At 44.6% G+C, this 19,764-nt stretch overlaps 4 protein-coding genes across 4 annotated transcripts; 3 read left to right on the top strand and 1 right to left on the bottom strand.

The window, feature by feature from the left end:
• Window positions 1–138: 138 nt before the first annotated feature.
• On the bottom strand, window positions 139–1,267 carry GL218_05881 (Lipase 2; the record flags this gene model as incomplete). Its single annotated transcript, XM_033582573.1, has 3 exons — window positions 139–199; window positions 246–987; window positions 1,057–1,267. The coding sequence occupies 3 exons, from the start codon at window positions 1,265–1,267 to the stop codon at window positions 139–141; spliced, it is 1,014 nt and encodes a 337-aa protein (XP_033434528.1).
• A 1,982-nt stretch (window positions 1,268–3,249) lies between these two features.
• On the top strand, window positions 3,250–4,386 carry GL218_05880 (Sphingoid long-chain base transporter RSB1; the record flags this gene model as incomplete). The annotated part of the gene is made up of 3 exons (XM_033582572.1): window positions 3,250–3,711; window positions 3,765–3,939; window positions 4,004–4,386. The coding sequence occupies 3 exons, from the start codon at window positions 3,250–3,252 to the stop codon at window positions 4,384–4,386; spliced, it is 1,020 nt and encodes a 339-aa protein (XP_033434529.1).
• A 2,294-nt stretch (window positions 4,387–6,680) lies between these two features.
• On the top strand, window positions 6,681–8,315 carry GL218_05879 (uncharacterized protein; the record flags this gene model as incomplete). Its single annotated transcript, XM_033582571.1, has 1 exon — window positions 6,681–8,315. The coding sequence occupies one exon, from the start codon at window positions 6,681–6,683 to the stop codon at window positions 8,313–8,315; it is 1,635 nt and encodes a 544-aa protein (XP_033434464.1).
• Window positions 8,316–12,991: 4,676 nt separating this feature from the next.
• Window positions 12,992–14,974, top strand: GL218_05878 (Ferric reductase transmembrane component 3; the record flags this gene model as incomplete). The annotated part of the gene is made up of 4 exons (XM_033582570.1): window positions 12,992–13,257; window positions 13,311–13,463; window positions 13,521–14,398; window positions 14,460–14,974. The coding sequence occupies 4 exons, from the start codon at window positions 12,992–12,994 to the stop codon at window positions 14,972–14,974; spliced, it is 1,812 nt and encodes a 603-aa protein (XP_033434463.1).
• Window positions 14,975–19,764: the final 4,790 nt, after the last annotated feature.

Below are 19,764 nucleotides of genomic sequence, written 5' to 3'. Positions count from 1 at the left end.
GGACGATTATATATACACATATCTGAAATATAGAGAATTGGTATTAAGTCTAGTTGTTGAGGGGGGAATTATTCGAACTAACTCTATAACCAAGAAACTTCGCGTAAGGATATAAAGCTCTTGATGTAGACTTCAGAACTATAAGTCCTCTTTTGAGAGCATATCAACTATATCAAGATAAAATGCTATCGCATTGAAGCTTTTACCAATTAGCAAGTATAAACACGAGAAAGGCCTAAACTTACTTTGGTCCGTGACCCATCCATTTTGACAAGGTCCATTTTAGATGGTTTGTCCAGTTGATTAAATCTAGGTGACTGACACCAACTAGCGTCCCCTTGTATGAACCCCATTTCGAACTTGTTACACTGACAAGACCATCATTAGGTCCCTCTGTATTGCTAATAATATTGTGGGAATGACGGAAAGGCGAAAAGAGAGGGGGCCGATCCATCATGGCACCATATGAGAAGTATCGAACGCTTGGGTCATCAGGGGTCCGTGGGTTGAAACTTTCTGTCATATATGCCGGTGTAAGTTGCTCGAATGCGCCCGTATCCATACCTACGCCTCGAACAAGTTGATATATACTTGGAAGTCTGTCGACGCCGATCTCTTTGAATACATAATCCGCAAAAGCGCTCCCTCGGTGAGGAGTAGCGACGGTGACTAGAGATTTCACGTCCACATTTTTAGGTTGGAGATGAGAAATCATGTACCTGGCGTCGAGTCCACCCATAGAGTGAGCAATGATGTTCACGCTCTTATCCCGCGCAACATCGGCAATACTATGAGCTAACTTCTCAGCTCTTTGCTCGATACTTCCGGATGGAGGCACAGTTGCCGTTATAACCTCAACCCCATTAGCTCTTAATGCATCTGTGATGCCGCGCCAATAATGAATGCCAGGGAGCCATCCTCCAGCAAGTCGAAGTTCGGCGAAGCCTAATAAGCCATGTGCGAGGACCACTGGATATTTAGGAGTAGCTAAGGACTATGTCAGTCATAAAGTCTATAATATATTGGATAATATATTGGGGATGAGTCGCTCTGTACCGTAATGTTCTCTTAAGGTAGCATAATCATCATATATCTGTTTTCCAAGGTCCTTCAGCCTCGGATCGTCGTGTTGGGAAGAATAAGCCCTTGAGCTCCTTGGCGACAACAACCGAGTACCCAGGACTAAATTATTATATACACCATCGAAGGAGCGAGGAGAAACGAGGTATCTGCGGCAATGGCTTATAGCACATCGCGATAGACTCATTTCTAGAGCTTCACCCTCAAGAGATGGCTGGTTGTTGATGATTAAATTACATGTTATGGTTTATGTTGATTCAAATGTAAAAGTTAATGAGATCAACGCCCCACGTAATACGTCATGCATTAAACCAGGCACGATGCACGTAAGCGAAAGCGCGTTAAGAGGTACCTATGGACCAGGGCTGCCTCTTACCTAAAGCTAATTTAAGTTTAGATTTATATAACTAGCAATCTCTATTCTTCGACATACGGAAACTTTATACAACCCTATGACTATAACTAATTGTCATAAGTGTTAAAAGATGTACTTTATAAAAATAAACTTCAATCATCTTAAATATACCTGTTGCAAACTCAAATTATATAAAAACAAACACCAACAGCGGTAAGTAGTAAGAACTTTAAACCGATCTTAAGCCTTTTTTGGTCCTTCCTTTTTCGGAGGCTCCTGTAAGGCGTAGTATTCGCCCACTGGCCTATGTACTGTATGTATGGGTTAGCGTGGAGAAATCTCTTGGCGGTATCTCTTAAGCACGAAATTAGCGTCAGTAAAGCCGAACGGGTTCGACCACTAAAATTCAATTCTTCCACGGGTCGCATAATCGGTCGCATATGTTGAACCTCAGCTAACACTCCTTTCTTCACTATTAAACATACCTATGTACCTAAAGTAACCACCAACACGCATAATATCCTTACACGATTCACGTGAAATCTAACTCATTTCTACCTTTTGTCGTATTTACTTTTTCCATCGGTTAAATAAGGTGAGTCTCGCGGGACCCGTACTCGAAGCGCAACGTTGCGGTTCCCGCGGCTGTGAAGGTGCAGCGTGTTACATTCGGCGTGTTTATCGCCAACAGTCGAGCAAACAGGACTACATTATTGTCCAACCAAGTATGTCCGGGCGTCAATTACATTCGGCCGTTACACTATGCTTGCTCTACTTGTCCGATCATATCCTATAGTACATAATTATTATATGATGACCTTTAAATATATAAGCTTCATCTTATCTTTTACGTCCTACGGGAAGGGAAAGTCTAATAGATCTTAGATCAGGCTAAGTATATGGCCTATCAGACGGTTTTATCTCAAAAAGCGAAGGAGTACAGTTTAACCTCGAACATTTCTCGTACAGTGTTCTACGGCCAACAAGTCAAAAAACATGGGAGTAACTCGCGGCCATAGACGTGCTGATATTAGCCGCGCTGATTTCCAGATTCTCTATATGATTGGCCACTGTTGACATGGAGTCTATGGTCGAACCGTACTGTCGGGTCAGCCTTCGCTCCCCGTCGAACCCCGATTGAGTATCTCGCAGACCTGTTTTCATGTGAAAAGCACCTCGAGAGGTTCTCCCTAGCCTTGCTTGGAGATCGACCCAAAGTTCTGTTGTGTCCGAAAAAGAACACACCCCGGTCGAAGAGATGTACATAGGAAGCCGATGTTGCTCGGCCCGCGGAAAACTACTTGGACACCATCTATACCGATATTCTCGTTTCTCCACTGTAGATGCTGGTCTTACAGAAAGCAGACACATAGACGCCGTTTATGGACTATGGATTGGCTGAGTGGATCTGCGGTGTTCCCCTGTATAGACAGGTATCGTCGCATACCAACATCTTGTGTGCCCTCCTTGTGTTAATCATCTCTCCAATCCCAGAGCGGGCTGTGGAGAGAGTAACCACCACGATTACGATGGGATGTACCTTTTGCAGGGGCCGTCCTAGATCTTCTATCGGCTCATCACGAGGAAAATTCATCTCGGGCCGGTACATAGTAGGGGTTCGTCCGATTGCTTGTGCTGTTTAGGCATCGCTGTGATTTCCTCTCTAGGTACTTAGGATACCTAACTGGATTTGTGATTCTGGGTTTGCCTTATATCCGCATGACATCTAGCCGTCTTATAAGCTTGCTCCCCCTTCTAGGACTTTTCTCTTCCCCCAAACCGTCGTCAGCCGGAGCCGACAAGAAACATGCGATATGGCGAGTTCTACGGATTGCGTCTCGGGCCGCTGCTCACGGATCTTTCTCACATACGAACCTTCCCTCGCTGGAAGTGGCGTTTTCCTAGCCTTATTTGCCGTTTTGATTCCCATCACATTAGCCTTGGGGATCAAGTACAAGAGTTCTGTTTTCGCTACGACGGTGGTGACGGGACTCGCCTTAGAAGTGGTGGGCTATATCGGTAGACTCCTGTTGCACAATGCCCCGACCGATAGGAGTGGCTTTATTCTATTCTTGATCGGAACTATCATGGGCCCGACGTTCATCTGCGGCGGTATTTTTCTTACAGCGCCGCAAATCGTTACCGTCTACGGCGAAGAATTCCGCTCGTGGAGGCCGGTTTGGTATTCATTCGTACTCTATATGCTTACGGCTGTATCGCTTGTGCTCGAGTTGGCTGGGGTGCTCGTCTCGACAATTCAAGATGACCTAGGAGAAGTAGGTTGTCACGCTTGTGTTAGAAATGGCCCATGAGTTTAACTTCTATCTAGGTTGATATAGGCTCCCATGTCCTCGTTGCCGGGCTAGTCATTCAACTTATCACCCTGGTTATCTTTATTGGTCATGCTGTCCTGTTCGCGATCGCCGTGCAGATGAGACACCACATTCTAGATATCAAATTTGCTGGCATATACAATAGCAGATCTTTCAAGGTCTTCTTGTTTGGTAAGGAAATGCGATAACCACATACCTACAAAATACCAACAGGCTAACTTCCAATAACACATAGCATTTACATTTGCAATTCTCTTGCTCGTTCTGCGAACAGCCTATCGAATCGTAACGATCGCCGAGGGATTTAGCAGTTCGATCGCGCAGTCAGAGACATTGATACTGGTACTCGACGGGTTGATGGTACTACTCGCCACTTTAATACTGCTAGCATTCTTCCCGGGGCGAATTCTGCGAGACTCAAAATCCCGGACATTACCTCGTAGGTCTCCCAGAACGCCACTTCAACCAATACGAGTAGCCCCTTACGACTTGCCGTCGACCAGAAGCAGCCCGACTTATAACCAAACAAGTATCAAGTCTTCTACGCCAGGCCATTCTCCAAGGAAGTCAGCACCGCCTCCCCCGAGGAACATGGTGGACAGTGACGCCTTATGGTAAACGAGGGCGTTATATATATAAAATGGTTTCGGAGATCACATAGGAGATCGTGTAGGAACTCTATCGGTATTAGGAGGGGGCTACCTAAGTGGTATGTAATGTTTTCAATCACTACATCACAGGCTGGTTGTGGTGGTTTTTCGGTGAACATTTTCTATTATTGTCATATACCCTTCATTTGGATATTGCAGGGTTTGGCCTGAGGGGTACTGGGGCGTCACTCATTTAAAGTTGCTTATTCTTGCGTTACATGGGCGTGGGTTTTGGCATTGAGGATATCTCCTTTTAGCAGAGCGTAAGGTCGTCACTTTGGGATGGGTTTGCGTTGTGGATTTAGTTACCTTCTTTTGAACCATATTATCATTACGTCTTTAGCGACTTCTTGGACAATAGAATTTAAATTGACTACTATTCCCTATGCTATGAAGATTTTCATACTGTTCCTCTATGTGGCCTACGTGACAAGTCTGCATTACTCAACTTTGGTCGTAATGCTTGGTCTAATACAGGCGTTATTAGAAAGGACTGGAATTGCAATCACTGTACCTTGGGGGCATACACTATGTATTTTTATAAAAACTTTGTGTTCCGGCCGAAACCTATCTACCTTGCTTCCTATCTGTAACCAATTCTGCAATCAAGATGCGAATAATATGATACATAGGAGATAGTATAGTAATACGTCCGTACCAGATAACACACCTAAGCTATCACGCCAAGAGCTGCACTGCGTAACCATATCGTCTCCGATAAACTAGCCCACCGCAAAATCTTCTTTGTCCCAACCCTCGGTCCCGGCTCTGCTGTCGGCACCGGTATGAGCCAACCACCGGCTTGGGTTAGCAGTGCCCGTTCCTTTCATGCCCTGTAGATCGGTTCTTCTTATTGGCCTCCTTACTAAACACTAGACTGGTTAATGCGACCGGACGTATTGTTATCTTAACCTTGACATCAAGGAAGATGATTACTTGTCAATAATTACTTGCGGTATGGGGTCCCGGACCGCTAGTCGGGGTCTATGATCGAGGAAACTCTATGATCTTATCGATGGAGGAGGGGCAGAATAGGGGTAAAGGTCATTTACCTATGTACAGGAGAACCAATACCGATTATTAGGGATGGCGAGTGGGCCGTCGTAAGCGGCGGGTAGCTATCGAGCTAGGAATATTCTCCGATGGAGGAGTTCTTGTAATTAGCCAAGGGCCCGAGGGGTGCAACGAGTTCTATCCCTTGCGTGGGAAGATGCGCCAATTATCTTCAACGCGCGCCACTGCTGCATGAGGTGGGCATACGAAGTGCAAAAGTCTAGATATTCGTAGGATGAACGACCTAATCAACGCTTCACAGCACTTACCCCTTTTCTGCTTAGTTGGAGTTGCTATAAAGTGTTAAGCCTAACAGGTAGTTTTTTTTTTTCGACAGTCTGATATAAAACATGCCAAAGCATATCTCCATGATGAATATCAAGCATGTCCTAGTGAAATTGGTTACTTTGATTGAAGTTGGGTAGTCGTTATATCCAATGAGGCCGACTTACTTTTGGAACTTTAACTAACAGAATAGTATAACATGAGAAGCACTGCTCTAAAAGCCAAATGTGGGCATAATATTTTCAATTGTACTTTAGAATAATAGTTTGAGAGTTGATATTTGTGTGTAGTTAGTAGAAAGGGTATACAGTTGCCAGTAAAGGAAAAATACTATCCACGCCTCACCCTTCTTTTAATCCTTTAGAGTCTAAGTTCTAAAATTTACGACAGCCAAACTCAAGACGACCAGTATCTTCATCTTGCACCGGCTAGACTTTCCTGGTGCTTTCCCACGAGTAACAATACATTGTCCTATATTTAGAAAGCTTTAATTCGATGTTTGGCACAATATGCTTTGCCCATAGAACGTTCGCTTAGACTTCCACAAAGCCCCGGTTCAATACAATCGAATAGTACAATAACTTTTATTGTGTTCTATTTACAAGCATCTTCGAGATGATAACAATGATTCTGTTTCACAATACGTTCTTCAACTTTGAAAATAGCTTCATTGTCTATAGTTTCCAGCGCAGCAAACTCTTCTATAGTTTAGGAAATCTAGCTATGAGAAAAAAAGTATATAATATAGATGTAGAACCTAGAGCTTTCGAATTTTTACTCATCATTTCAAATAGATTCCATATCGTGAGCATTCTGCTTAACAGTAAGAACTACTACTCTAACAAGCTTGATTATCTATAATCATCGTCTGTCCGATTAGTAACTTTTCTCCTTTTACATAATCTTTATTCAAATATAAACAAGATGGCAGAGACTGAGCCTCAAGGCCCCTCAAGCGCTGCTGTGCAACTTGAATCTGACAGTACCCTCAATGGGTTCTCCATGCCCGACCCCAGCTTCGACCCCACTGACAACCATGCCATCAAGGAATATTATGAGAAGAAAGAGAGCCGAGGCATCCTCACCGACGAAGATAGTGTTGAAGCAGATATTGAAGAGGAGGCTGAAAGAACAGTCAAAGACTGGGAGGGGGAAGCCGGTCGAGAAGCGACGGACGAAGAGCGCGAAAATATGATGGCTAGGATCCGACAAATTCGTGCTGGCGAATGGTTAGAAGGCGTAAAAGCGCAACTCGTCGGGAAGCCTACCGCCCCTATCGCTTGGTTTAACCGCCTCGTAGCACAGAACGAAGGGATTATCCAGTTTGTCGCCAATAAATCCATTCAAATGAAACAACGGAGACAGGAGGCTGCCGACAAAATTGCGGAACTCGAAGAAGAAATAGAGAAACTGAAGGTCGCTCAAGTGGCCAGCGAGGACAGCAGCAAACTCAAGGCCCGGATCGAAGAATTGGAGCAAGAAGTTTTAAAGATACAGGACGACCTTCGGAAGGCCGAAGAAGAATTCAAGAAGCTCGGTAAAGACAATGAACTACTAAAGACCGAGCTTCAAGAAAGCCAGGACCGGGAGAAAAATCTCCAAGACAAGCACGACAGGCAAACATCCGAACTAAACGTTTGCTACAGAAACCTCCGAGATCGAGAGGAAAAGATCGCGCAGCTCGAGGAAGAAGCAAGGGAAATACGGAGAAGGGAAAGAGCTGTTAGAGATGACAACAGGAACCTCGAGGAAACGATTGAGGATCTAAAGCGCAGGCTCGAAGAGAGTGAAAACAACAACAAGAAAACACCGAGCCCAGTCCCTGCCCCCGCTCCCATTCCCGCTCCCGCTCCCGCTCCCGCTCCACCAGGTGAGTTCGACACCATGAAAATACTTCGAGAGCTCAAGGAGGCCAAGGAGAACAACACAGATTTGAAAGAGGAGAGTAGAGAGCTCCTCGACCGATGGATGGCCCAGGTTGGCGATAGGAACAACCTGCTAGAGTTTTACAACGCCGTGGGCGATGTAAGACAATCGATGAGCAACCTAAAGCAGCGGGTCGTCGCCTTCTACGCAAGTCTTGGCTACGACGAAGACAAGGTCCGGTCTGCGGGAGAGGCCCTTGATAGCCTCGAGAAGCAGATGAGCGAACATCCTGCACAACGGCTCAGCCCCCGACTTTGGGCTCTTAAGCTCGTTGCTGAGAAGCAGATGCTGGAGACACAGCTAATGACGCAAGTGGTCAGGAACGACACCCTGAACATGAAGCTTCAGATGGCCAAGCCGGACGAGCAAGTTGATATGGAGGTACGCATGGAGTACAAGATATACAATGATGCCGAGATTGCCAGGCGAGTTACAGCAGAGACGCAGGTGTACCGAGCGCATCGCCGCGAAATAGTTGGGAAGATGTTCGAATGTTCACACAGGTTGAGCGCGATCGCCGCGGCATGCCCTCATCAGCCGACTCGAGAAGGCATCATAACTGCGTCTGAGGATTGCCTGTCCCCGCTCAATATGATGAAGTCGCTCTCAACCCCTGCAGCAGATTTACGCTAAGTATCTCTATACATCGCGTCTTTAAAGTCGTCCTCGCTACCACCTCTAGCGATAGTCTTTATAGCGCGGCCGAGTGGTACCAAGAGTAGGGCCGGGGAAAGGGGGCTATCTAATAAACTGTCCAGGCGTCTGTGTAGGGATCTTCACGTTGTTTCTGCAATTGTTTACTCGTAGGTTCTGTTTTAGTTAGTAGATGATTATCAAGGTAGTTAATGCATTAGCGGGATATTTCTTATAAAACTTACTATTTCACACATACATATATCGTGTGCTTTAAAATGAAAACTTGGACATCGTCGTGAGGCCGCGCTTCTCCGCCACCCCTATACGAATGTTCTACTTCGGGCCGTTCCCGGCCATTATATTGTTGGCTACCTCGGACGCTCTCATAGCTCTCGTTGACGTAGCGCTGATCTAGTCGGAGTTTTCTGGAGTTCTGTAAGATCGATTTGCGGCGGTCGTATTAATGATGCGGGGAAAGCTCTCCAGCAAAATATCTACGATGTAACTCGAGGCTTGAGCTTATTCCGAGAGAAAGCCTAGAGGTAAAGAGACCTTTAAAAGACAAGGATCGCGAACCCACAATCAAGGGTACCGGTATAGTTGCGGAGCTATATTGTTACCCCCTCAAATTTCCTTGTATTTCGGTTCATTCAACGAAAAAAAATTTACCCCTCATGTACCTGCATATCTAGAATAAGTGGTTAGCCAACTTTGAATTAACTATGCACGGACTGAAAGAGCATGATGTTTTCGATAGCGGAACATCACTCCGTAGTCAAAGGACCGGAATAAAATAGGGTCACAACAGCGTTGTTACGTTATGGATCCGGGGATGTATGATGGACACTGGATGTAAGTACTTCCTTGTTGAACAGCAGCGTCCAGAATTTCCTAGATTTCGTCTCAGCCTAACCACCTAGGTATCTACCTCTCGTATTGACAACACCTAAGGCTCTGTTTAAACAAGCTTAATCGCTTATGTAAACGTCGCATAGCCAAGAGATTCCGATAGTAGGGGGTTGTTTTCGACCGGGAGTATGGAACGCCATTAATTATCGTGAGAAGTACAGTTGAGCTTGATATTACAAGCACGTCGGCTACTGCTGCAACTACCGCAGATCGCACGACGTCAAAAGAATACAAGCTTTATTAATTAATCCGGGGAGACACTTAGGAATAGAGTGTCTCTCCATGGTTTCCCCAGATTTTCGCCCGGCAGAATACGGTGGGATGTTCCTTGTGAAATGCCAATGCAACTGCAGGCTATCGCTGCAAATTAATTTCTGCGAATGCATAGGCGATTCTCACGCAGCCGAATGATGTTGTAGATAATTTAGGTACCTGGATAAATGGACGTTGGTGTATCCCGAAGAAACTTGGCGCCACGCAAATGCACCGACACCATTAAGCTGATGGTTATTATAAGAGAAAACATGTGAATTAATAGGCATAGTGAATTTAGTGAGGCTGACATTTGCATATCATGTTATTGTCTAGGTAGAGGGATTGCCGAATATGATTATCGAATCAACCGCGCAACGGATTGAATTGAACGTTTCCCCCCGGAGAGATGCGGTAGGATTGCTCGCTTGGTGAAAATGCCTATACACTAGGTAAAAGATAATGGTATGTTAATATATATATTTAGTTAGTCACGTTAATGGTTGTATCGGTCCTTATTTAGACTTGCATCCTGCTCTTGAGCGAAGATCCGATCTAGTAACAAGATTCGATGACTTCTTAAAAGTATTCCTAGATATATGCAATTATAGAATTGGTTAGATGTGAAATCACCAATTATAATTAATTGGTAAAAGACTTGGGTTAGATATTAGAACCGGGCAGGTATGCGAAAGAACTCATCTTGTCCTGATCTAGATTGTCGGAAAGATCGGTCAGATAGATCCGACATGCTACATGGCACTCTTCAAGTACAAAGAGCTTCATGGTCGGTAGGATCAATCCTCTTATAGAAGACGAGCGTAATCGATCCAGAGCTAAGGTCGAGTTAAAAGATAAGCAAAATACCCCTGACAAAGAAATCAGCAGTACGGGTTGAAATAATTAATTAGTTAATAAAGCAAGCTGTAGGACATCTTGCTACAATCAGTCTCTCGCCCGTGGATTAGATTATTCGGTTCTTTCTCTTTTTTATACTGACTGCCTAATTGAGCTTGTCGGTGAGATGGTTATTGGTCCGTAGTGGGAACCGCGAGCATGTCATAACCGGGGGCTTGTTATGTTATCCGGCTTGCCCGTAGAGGACTGAAACTTGACCGCGATAAAGTTGAAAACCAAGCTGCTACTGTTACATTGCTCGTTTTCAATTGCTAGGCCATGTTCCAGTCCGGATGGTACATAATTAAAGATCGCTTCTTGAGCCAGTAGGAGAGTTTCTCCACACTATAGCGTATGTAGTCTTTGTTGGCTAGTCGGAATATTTTAGCCGCCGTAGGGCTTCTTCAAGCTTTATCATTAGATTAGTCGCAATGAGGTAGGTGTAATAAATTTGATAACGATATAGGACGTGGTCTTTCACATGCTGACAAGTCGCTGACATGGTCTCGACCCGCCTGACAAATCTTCATGATGTCTAAAGATGTAAGGGAAGTGAATAACACAGCTAAGCAAAACATTTTCCTACCTAAAGACATGCTTGATGCTGACCCAAGGGCAACACACCGGAATTCTTCAACACCAGAGACCCGGTAATCAGAATGACTCGTGGAGAATGCCAAGTGTTAAGGGACCACGATCACGTATGTTGATTAAGCCAGTGATGACATCTCGCCTCTAGATAAGTATAAATAACTGTTACTATCATGGTACATCGGGCTACGAAGCTACACAGCCCGACCCCTAGATTCGCGGCCTGGAAGATGAATTTGGTGACACGTCCGCCTTGGAAGTAGACCTAGCCTGGATGAATAATCGCGAGTTTTGTCAATTCTCTGGCTTGACATTAAGGTTTTCTGTAGTGTTCAAGGAACCAGGCACCGTGACAAAGATAACGTACACCGCAGGTGAGTACATTCCTTTTCGTCGTAACCCATGGGTCTACACCCTAGCACCCGAAAGTCCAAGTCGGTAATAAGATGTCGTTCACCTGGGATTCGGACGGATTCCACGGTGTTCAACGGTAAGGCCACGAAATATCTACGGCACAGATATCTAGGAGACATTCATAGGTAAGTGGCGTCGATCCTCGCACGGAAAACCCCCAGAGTTTCGTAGGTAGAGAATTACTAATTCATGTCCTAATCGGGATAAAAGCTTGTTGACGGTTGTAAATCGTCCGGAACTTGGACAAGGTTCATAAAACCGATGTATTTATCCATATTATTATTGACTTCCGACAGCAGTATAGCTAGTTTGGGATTACGAACAAGGTTATCATTGGGTTACCAGGGAGAAAATAGAAGGTTGAAAAGGGAAAGAAATCAGGGAATGGGACGAATCGTAGTAAAGCCCGCTAGGGCTGCGAAGCATTAGGGTCGGTACTTCCTCTATTCGGGGTACGGAACGGGGCATTGGTTGTTGCGGTCCACTAACTTGGGCACTAAACTTATATCCAATAGCTTTCAATTAAGGCCCCTGCTAGCCTATAACCCTACCTTATGCAGTACATACCTACGGGTCCTTGATCCCTGATAGCCGGTACCAAATGTTGCTGACTTTGTTACACTCACCCTCACTTTCATCATCTTCTTCAACCATCTTCACCCTCCTTCTTCACTACGTCAACCTGTCAAACCAAACATAACTATTCTAAGGGTCCAGAACATCAGCCCACATATCCACATATTCCATCCCACATACACTATGTATTCTTTCTTCTATTTCCCCGAATAATACTAGTTATACTATCTTATTAACTCAGTCTAGTCCATAGCTCCGCCGACCTGGACCTAGAAATGCATGTAGCCATGTCACTTCGGCTTCATAAGCGTAACCTCGCTCCGTCCATACACGTTCATATACCTCTGCATACCTTAGTCACCCTCATAAGTCATTCGTAGGAGGCTTGCTGCTATACCCCCGAATGTATCACCGTATCTCCTTCACTCCAAAATGTAACTTCCTCGCAACCAGGAGCAGGGTTAGCTCACCACTACCGGTGAAGCCATCCAGCCCCTGTCTGATACAGATTGCATGCATGTAGAGTTGTTAATCATGGCTCTCGCTGGTGGACGAATCAATCCCGCGTCCTATATGGTACTTCCTCTTTGGGCATAGAGATCCAACTAAACGTAGTTTCTAACGGCCATGGCCACACGGACATGTGCTCAGCCAAGTTACTCGACTCCGACAAGACTGGGAGCTGCCATGATTTAATTCGGACTGCGCCCGTTCTCTTTTTTCACCCGAGCCAAGAAGGATTGCGTTGAGAATAGTTGATAGATTACGTCCACCTCCAAGGTGACCTATTAGCTGATCCACCTCATCCTTTGAAGACTCTGATATCAGATCAACGGCTCTCCACTCGGCCCCGATCTACCTACGTACGACAAAGGTGTGTCTCAACAGAGACGCGTGCTTGCGTATACTACTGACAGCACACCATACCATTGTTGTTTTATAAGACCTATCCTCCTCATTCGTTTCTTAGGGGTCCTGATCGTAGGCTCAACACATCGTCTCATTATTTCGAAGTCGTCATCACCTTTGCAACCATGAGTTCGCCGACATACGGGACGACGTCAGCGGCTGCTTCTGAATCTTCTGCCGCTGCCGCCGCCGCCGCCGCCGCCCAAGAAGCAGCATTCTATGAATACTTAGAGGAACGACAAGTTAGGAACGCAAAAATCTTGGTATACTACGCGGCCGGACTAAGTTCCCTTATTGGCGTCTTCATCATTGCTCACTGGCTTCGTTTAATAACTGTCAGACTCGGCTGGTCTCGTAACCCGATATTTCAACCATTCATTGCTATAGCAAGGTGAGCATGCCATTCCCAAGAGATGGATGCATTCTAACCTAGTATTTCTTCAGAGTTTCTAGAAGGATATTTATACAAAGCCTACCTGGCTTCACCTCCATCGGACATGCCGCCGTAGTGACCGCATATGTAGCTCTTAATGTCCTTTTTAGTTTCTACAACGTCGATTACAGCATGCCTACTGATTTATGTGCCCGGTTTGGCTGGTGAGCTCTTATACTATACTACACTTCTATTTGCCGCGCTAATGTGTGATATGTTAGGATGGCAACCGGAAATATGGTCTTGGTAGTCTTTCTCGCGCTGAAGAACACACCTTTAGCAATTTTTACGGCTTACTCTTATGAACGACTCAACATCTTACACCAAATTGCTGGATACACTACATTGGTATACACCATCTTGCATGGCAGTATATACGCGGCCTACTTTTACAACGCAGGAAGGATTTACGTCCTCCAACTCGATATAGTCACTGCTGGTATTATCCTTGGATTTGCCCTGCTCTTCACCGTTCTCGCTGGTATGATCTTAAGGCACTTTCACTATGAGCTCTTTTATATTGCACACTTGGCCCTCTTTATTGTGATTGTTGTCACTATGGGTCTACACCGTCCCAACTTCAACCCCGATAAGACATTATACGCGACCGTAATTATTGGAGCGTTATGGTTTGCCGATCGCCTCATTCGATTCTGTCGACTTGTGTATAACAGTATCAACAACGAAGCCACTGTCTACCCTCTTTCGAATGGTGGTACTAGAATAGTGCTTAAGAAGCCTCTCCTACGCGCTCGGCCTGGGAAGCACTGCTACGTCTGGCTACCGCGAATCCGCGCCTTCGAAACTCACCCTTTTACAATTGTCGCTAGCGAGCCCATGGAGCTCGTTATCAACACATATAGCGGCTTCACCAGAGCTCTCCACGATTACGCACTGAAGAACCCTGGAGCAAGTCTCAAGGTCTCGGTGGAAGGTCCCTACGGCACACTACCCGATCCTATGGATTTTGATAGAGTAGTATTGGTCGCAGGCGGCTCTGGCGCGACGTTTACATTCGGAATGGCAGCTGATATGTTGGCACGAATGTCCGAAAATTCCAAGCAGCGGATTGATTTCATCTGGGCTGTTAAAGGTCATGGTAGGCGATCACACTTGATGATAAAAATTTCGGGATTAGAAGCATGCTAATTCATACCTAGAAAACCTAACATGGTTTACGCAACATCTTCAAAACATTAGTAGCCATGTTCACGCCCCGAAAGTTGCTCTTAAGCTGCATCTTACTGAATTTGCACCCACATCGGCGATTGACCGAGATGATTCCATGGAACGACGTTCGACATCGGTTGCCTCTGCAGACACAAAGCCATCGGCTCTCGAAAGGGGCGCTGACCACTCTGCTATCAGCGCCCCCGGTTCTTCAGCCGCTACTCGGTACGAGTCCGATAAAGATGAAAAGAATATGGAGGCAATGCGACATACGGAGATCCCTTCGGCAGCTACGAGTACGACAATGCTACCTATTGCTCATGGTCGGCCGGACACAGCGGCCGAGATCAGAGCCGCAGTAGAGTCTCTAGACAAAGACCAACGAGTTTTAATCGCTGCTTGCGGACCTAGTAGCTTGACTAAGATAGTCCGCGACATTGGAGCTAGTTACATCAGGGTTGACGGACCTGCAGTTGAGGTTCACTGCGAGCAATTTGGTTGGTGATTTGCGATTTATTTACGAGTTTCACGAGTTAGGGATTTTCTTTTTCTATTAAGTACCTTTATATGGGATACCTACGATGATCTATTATCATATATGTGCTTTTTGATGTAGACGGCGCTGTTGGATATATCACCTTACACCAGCTACCAGCTAGGAACTAAGGAGGCGTTTTTTTAGAATTCGTACTACGATTATCGATCTACATAGACATTGACGTATTGTGTCTCTCATCACGGTTACAAATAATACCAAATTTACTCGAATATATTCTCCATATTTACGAAACATTTACCGTCATAGTCTAACAACTTAAAACCATGAATAGAAAGTCCGATATGTTTCTCGAAGGCCCGATGCAAGTCGTGAATCCAGCCAGCCATGATCATCACCAGGGATGAGAAAAGCTCATCCCATCCCACAATCTGTGGAGCACGTTACGGTGGACCATTATGACATTAGTGCCAAAATCAGGAAAATAGGTAGCACTATGTCTAATAAGGTAATAGTAAGGCAAAAATACAGTATAAGCTCAATTAATATGCGCTGTATACACAATTAACACCCCTTTTAACCTTATACCATAATAACTTTACGAATATCTATCCGAATATTTTTCGAAAACTATCAATATTTTGATTGAAAAAGGACAAAAATTACTGTTCAGGTTGCATGCGATTTGACCCAAAATTCGTAAAGATATTAAGACAGCTATATACACATAGTCTTTCCTATTCTAAAAGATTAACCAATCAGATATCGCCTTTACCTTAGCCTTAGCCTTAGCCTTATATATACGAGATACATAAATTCAACAATAACACTTACTTACACGTATACACGTATTCAAATAACTTTACCAATATACTATTTTAAATATCATAATTAGTATCATATTATAGCCCTATTTGATGCGAAAATAACAATGCAAGTTGCATTTATATATAGCCTTTAGCTGGCGTATTATGTCAGTATCAAATGAGTCTTATACAGAGAGGCTAAGTCTTATACAGATATACAGAGAGGCTAGCACGTGATACCCTTTATGACTACTTTGGAATCCCGTATATATATCATACATATATGACATATTATCTTTACGAAATAAATTTAAACAATTACCCAACTAATTTAATAATTTTTTCATACTTCAATTGAAATAACAATACTTTTTTCAAATTTTTAGAAAGGATACTTAAAAAGTTATTAATATAAATAAGTAATGAGAAAACTTGTATATACCCCGCATAGTATACTGTGCACCTTTCATACTAGCCTTTTTTGGACAGCCCTGACCTATTTTCTTGATTTTGGCACTAATGTCATAATGGTCCGCCGTACACGTATTAGCACGTCAACGATCTACAACTAAGTATCCATCGCTATGCATTTTCTACATGCCTTATTAGTAAGCTCTCTTACGACCCCGGCGCAACTTTTAGACCAGTCGGGCCGCTCCCCATTACCAACGAATTACATAGCTAACATCTGATTAGGAAACTAGAGATTTGATCCTGGTCTTTTGATAACAAGAGCCGGGATGTTGCAGTATCAGATTGTGTTGTATCAATCGGAAGATCATTCTTCAAGGATACCTTAATAACTTGCTCGCCAAGTCTACCATGGCTACCTTACCTACCTACCTAACCTAGTCGGCGAGCCGCAGGGTAGGTTCATTGCACCCTATACAAGCATAAATATCATCTTATCGCTTCGTCCAATCAGGGTTGTAAACAGCTGTGTTCGAGACCTGCGCATATATATGTGAAGCACTACCATAATGACGAGCATGAAGCGTGGGGGGCGTTTTCTTGTTAGTGGCTGGATGCATGGATAACCTGCCTAATGTACAGCACGGTAAGACAAGACAAGACGAGTCGGTCCCAACACCGGTATTTGCCTGGTCCCATGCACGTTCTGCCCTGCCCTGCACGCCGTGTTGGCGTCGAATAAGGGTATATCCTTCTTACGGCGAGCCAAGCGATTCACGGCCATTTCTGGTAACAGTCCTCGATGCCCATGACGAAGCCTGACTCTTCCCGGTATTTCGGTAACAAACCAAGCAGTACGCTTGTTGCGCCCTTACGCCAGCACACGTAACGCCGACGAATATAGAGGATTGCGAAAAATTTTCCTCATCGATGAGCCTGTTTATTTCTAGGTATTTTACCCTTCTGTCATACCCAACCCGGGCTTGGCCCGACCTGTCATTGACTGCCCGGCGAATCCTCTGCGTTGGGCGGCTGACAGGATCGCCATCCCAGCGCGGGCCTATCCGGATTTATAACAGGAGCCGGAGCGTGCGTGTGCAAATACCGTTGGAAAAGAAGGTGTTCTTCCCAGGGGCTGACTACCTAGTCCACGCACATACTACCTATCACTGGATATGTTGATGACGCTGGTTGTGCTTACATGAGAATCTTATATCCCCACGAAGGCCGCAAGCAACACACCTATCGGCGCGGACCCCCTCAGCCTCGCTAAGCCTAGATTGCGCGGACGGCGTGTGACGAGAGATTCGCCTGCAGCAAACAGTCTGGGGATCGGACTCCGGGGCCTGTGCGCCCCGAGGATTTACGGCTCGCGATGGAGTTTCCAGCAGGCCCAAGGTGCCGTTGGGAGATATGGCGGCGTCGAAGCCGTAGTTTTGTTTCTCCGGATGTCTCGGTAGTGTAAAGCCCGCCAACGGCTATGTATCACAGCTTCGTATTTTCAGTGTTTTTTAGATTGGCGTGCGTAGTAGAATGAATACTCCTTACTTTTCATATAACTAGGTCCAATCCCCTGGACTATTCAAATTTCACGGCTCCGATTGACTTGACCCCCTCTCCTTGGAGGCCTCACTTCTAAAGTGCACACTTACTTACTCCACGCGTAGCTTTTGATGACGACAGCACGGATCGATTCACATCACAATTGTGTTATTCCGTTGGAAGGCTTAATTCGTTCAATAATTAACACCTGGTCCGCAGAGCTCTACCGCCAAATGCGCCTTTATCCCACTTGGCGGGACCAGGATGAACCACCATCGTAGACGTTTTTTTGAAATCACTCATCCCCAGTTTGTCGCGGCGCCGTGATTCGTCCCGGGGTTGTGAAGCTTGATCTCTTGGCAAGCCACGTTCTGTTCCATGATCTGACAAAACCCCGACGCTTATCTCAACTCAGGTAAGTAGGACTTACATAGGTACACATACAATCTGGCATGGAATGGCTTGTACGACAATTACGCACCGGGCTCGTCAGAGGGCCGCGTCAGACCTCCTTCCATGTGGCTGCCGGGCCAAGAACGCTGGTATTTCTCCATTGGAATAACTTGTGCGCTTGTGGGTATATGATGGATATCGAAGCTGTGATGGATGATGTGTTATGACATTTGGCTGGCGGAAATAAATGACATTTACTCCCATCTCCGACACGTCCGTGCCGATTCGGGAGATCGTCGGGTTTAAACCCGATGCTGGATAGAGTCGCGACGGCTTCATATTAGGCAATGCTCTTCATTGTTTGATGAACTCGTCGTATACTTGAAGCCTTGTGAGTATGATGATTTATTATGGGTTTCGCAGATCAGAATTTGTACCAGCAGTTTGAGAAACTGGGTTCTTATATACTCACAACTGGGAGTGTCGCGATGATGTTCATCTCTCCTTTTTTAGTCTTTTATTCTCATTGATTAGATATTAATATTATAGAATTCAAGTATAGTTGTGGGTGTAGCAGTTTACCCTGTGCGCGTCCCAGAATGTTCGTGTTTCTAGGAGTTAAGGGGCTATAGGGATTGGTTCTTTAGACTATGAGTAAGGTATGTAGTAAATAAGATAGACTACTTATGAAGCAATCGTTAAGTATATAACAAGTCTCACACAATATAGCCCATGCATATCTCAAGTATATTTCCATTAACAATTGTCTCAAAAATTCTGCAGAATTGACATTTTAATTCCTATAATGACTTTAATTTTCTCTCCTAAGCCGGGACAACTTATCGTTGCAAACATCTTATAGACTCTATTATCCAAGGAACATTGGGTAATAGATAATACCTAACTAATCTCAGCTTTCAAAGCTTTTGGTATTCTTTCATCGCACCAATTATATCCATGTTATGAAGTTAAGCTTAAAGCGGCCATTTCGTCATTATAGAAGGCATCATAGACAATAATGTCAAGTATAGTGTCCAAGTGTTTATAGGGCCGAGGTATCTTACCCCTCTTCTTCACACGGGAAGATACAGGAACTAAACACGCTAGGCGCACTTGTGTCTAAGACTTACATCAAGAAGGTTTCATGTATAAAGGAGGTGGTGATGCAAACGGGCCGCGGGGCTTCATCCGTACGCATGTCTTAGATGAGCGTCTAAATTTCTACACCAATGATATTTTATCACTAAGATTATTGGAGCAGTATAGTCGCCACTATTATATGTGACGATATAGGCTATGGCTGCATTGCAGTTTCTAATAAAACATCTCGTATAACTACATCAGATGTGCAGCGACTTGAGACAAAGGTCATGCCAATCATGGTGACTATAGAGCTATATTGTTTATCATCAAACACTTCTAAAGATCTACATATTCCATTTTATATTATTGAGCATGGAATGGTTTGGTATTACAATTATTCCATTAAAACAACTTATACCTACTATCAATAATCGCGGGAACCCAGGGACTATTAATCTTTATACCTATTTAACTGCCTTTTTTATCTTCTTGGTTATTATTCAACTACAGCTCCACTGTTTTTAGTATTGGTACATACAAATTGGCTAAAAAAAGAGGATATTT

Source organism: Daldinia childiae (genome assembly GCF_008694065.1).
Source record: "Daldinia childiae strain JS-1345 chromosome Unknown Scaffold5, whole genome shotgun sequence".
In the NCBI taxonomy this organism is placed as follows: Eukaryota; Fungi; Ascomycota; class Sordariomycetes; order Xylariales; family Hypoxylaceae; genus Daldinia; species Daldinia childiae.
Note: the sequence above shows the minus strand (reverse complement) of the source record. Positions and strands in the feature narration are given on the sequence as shown.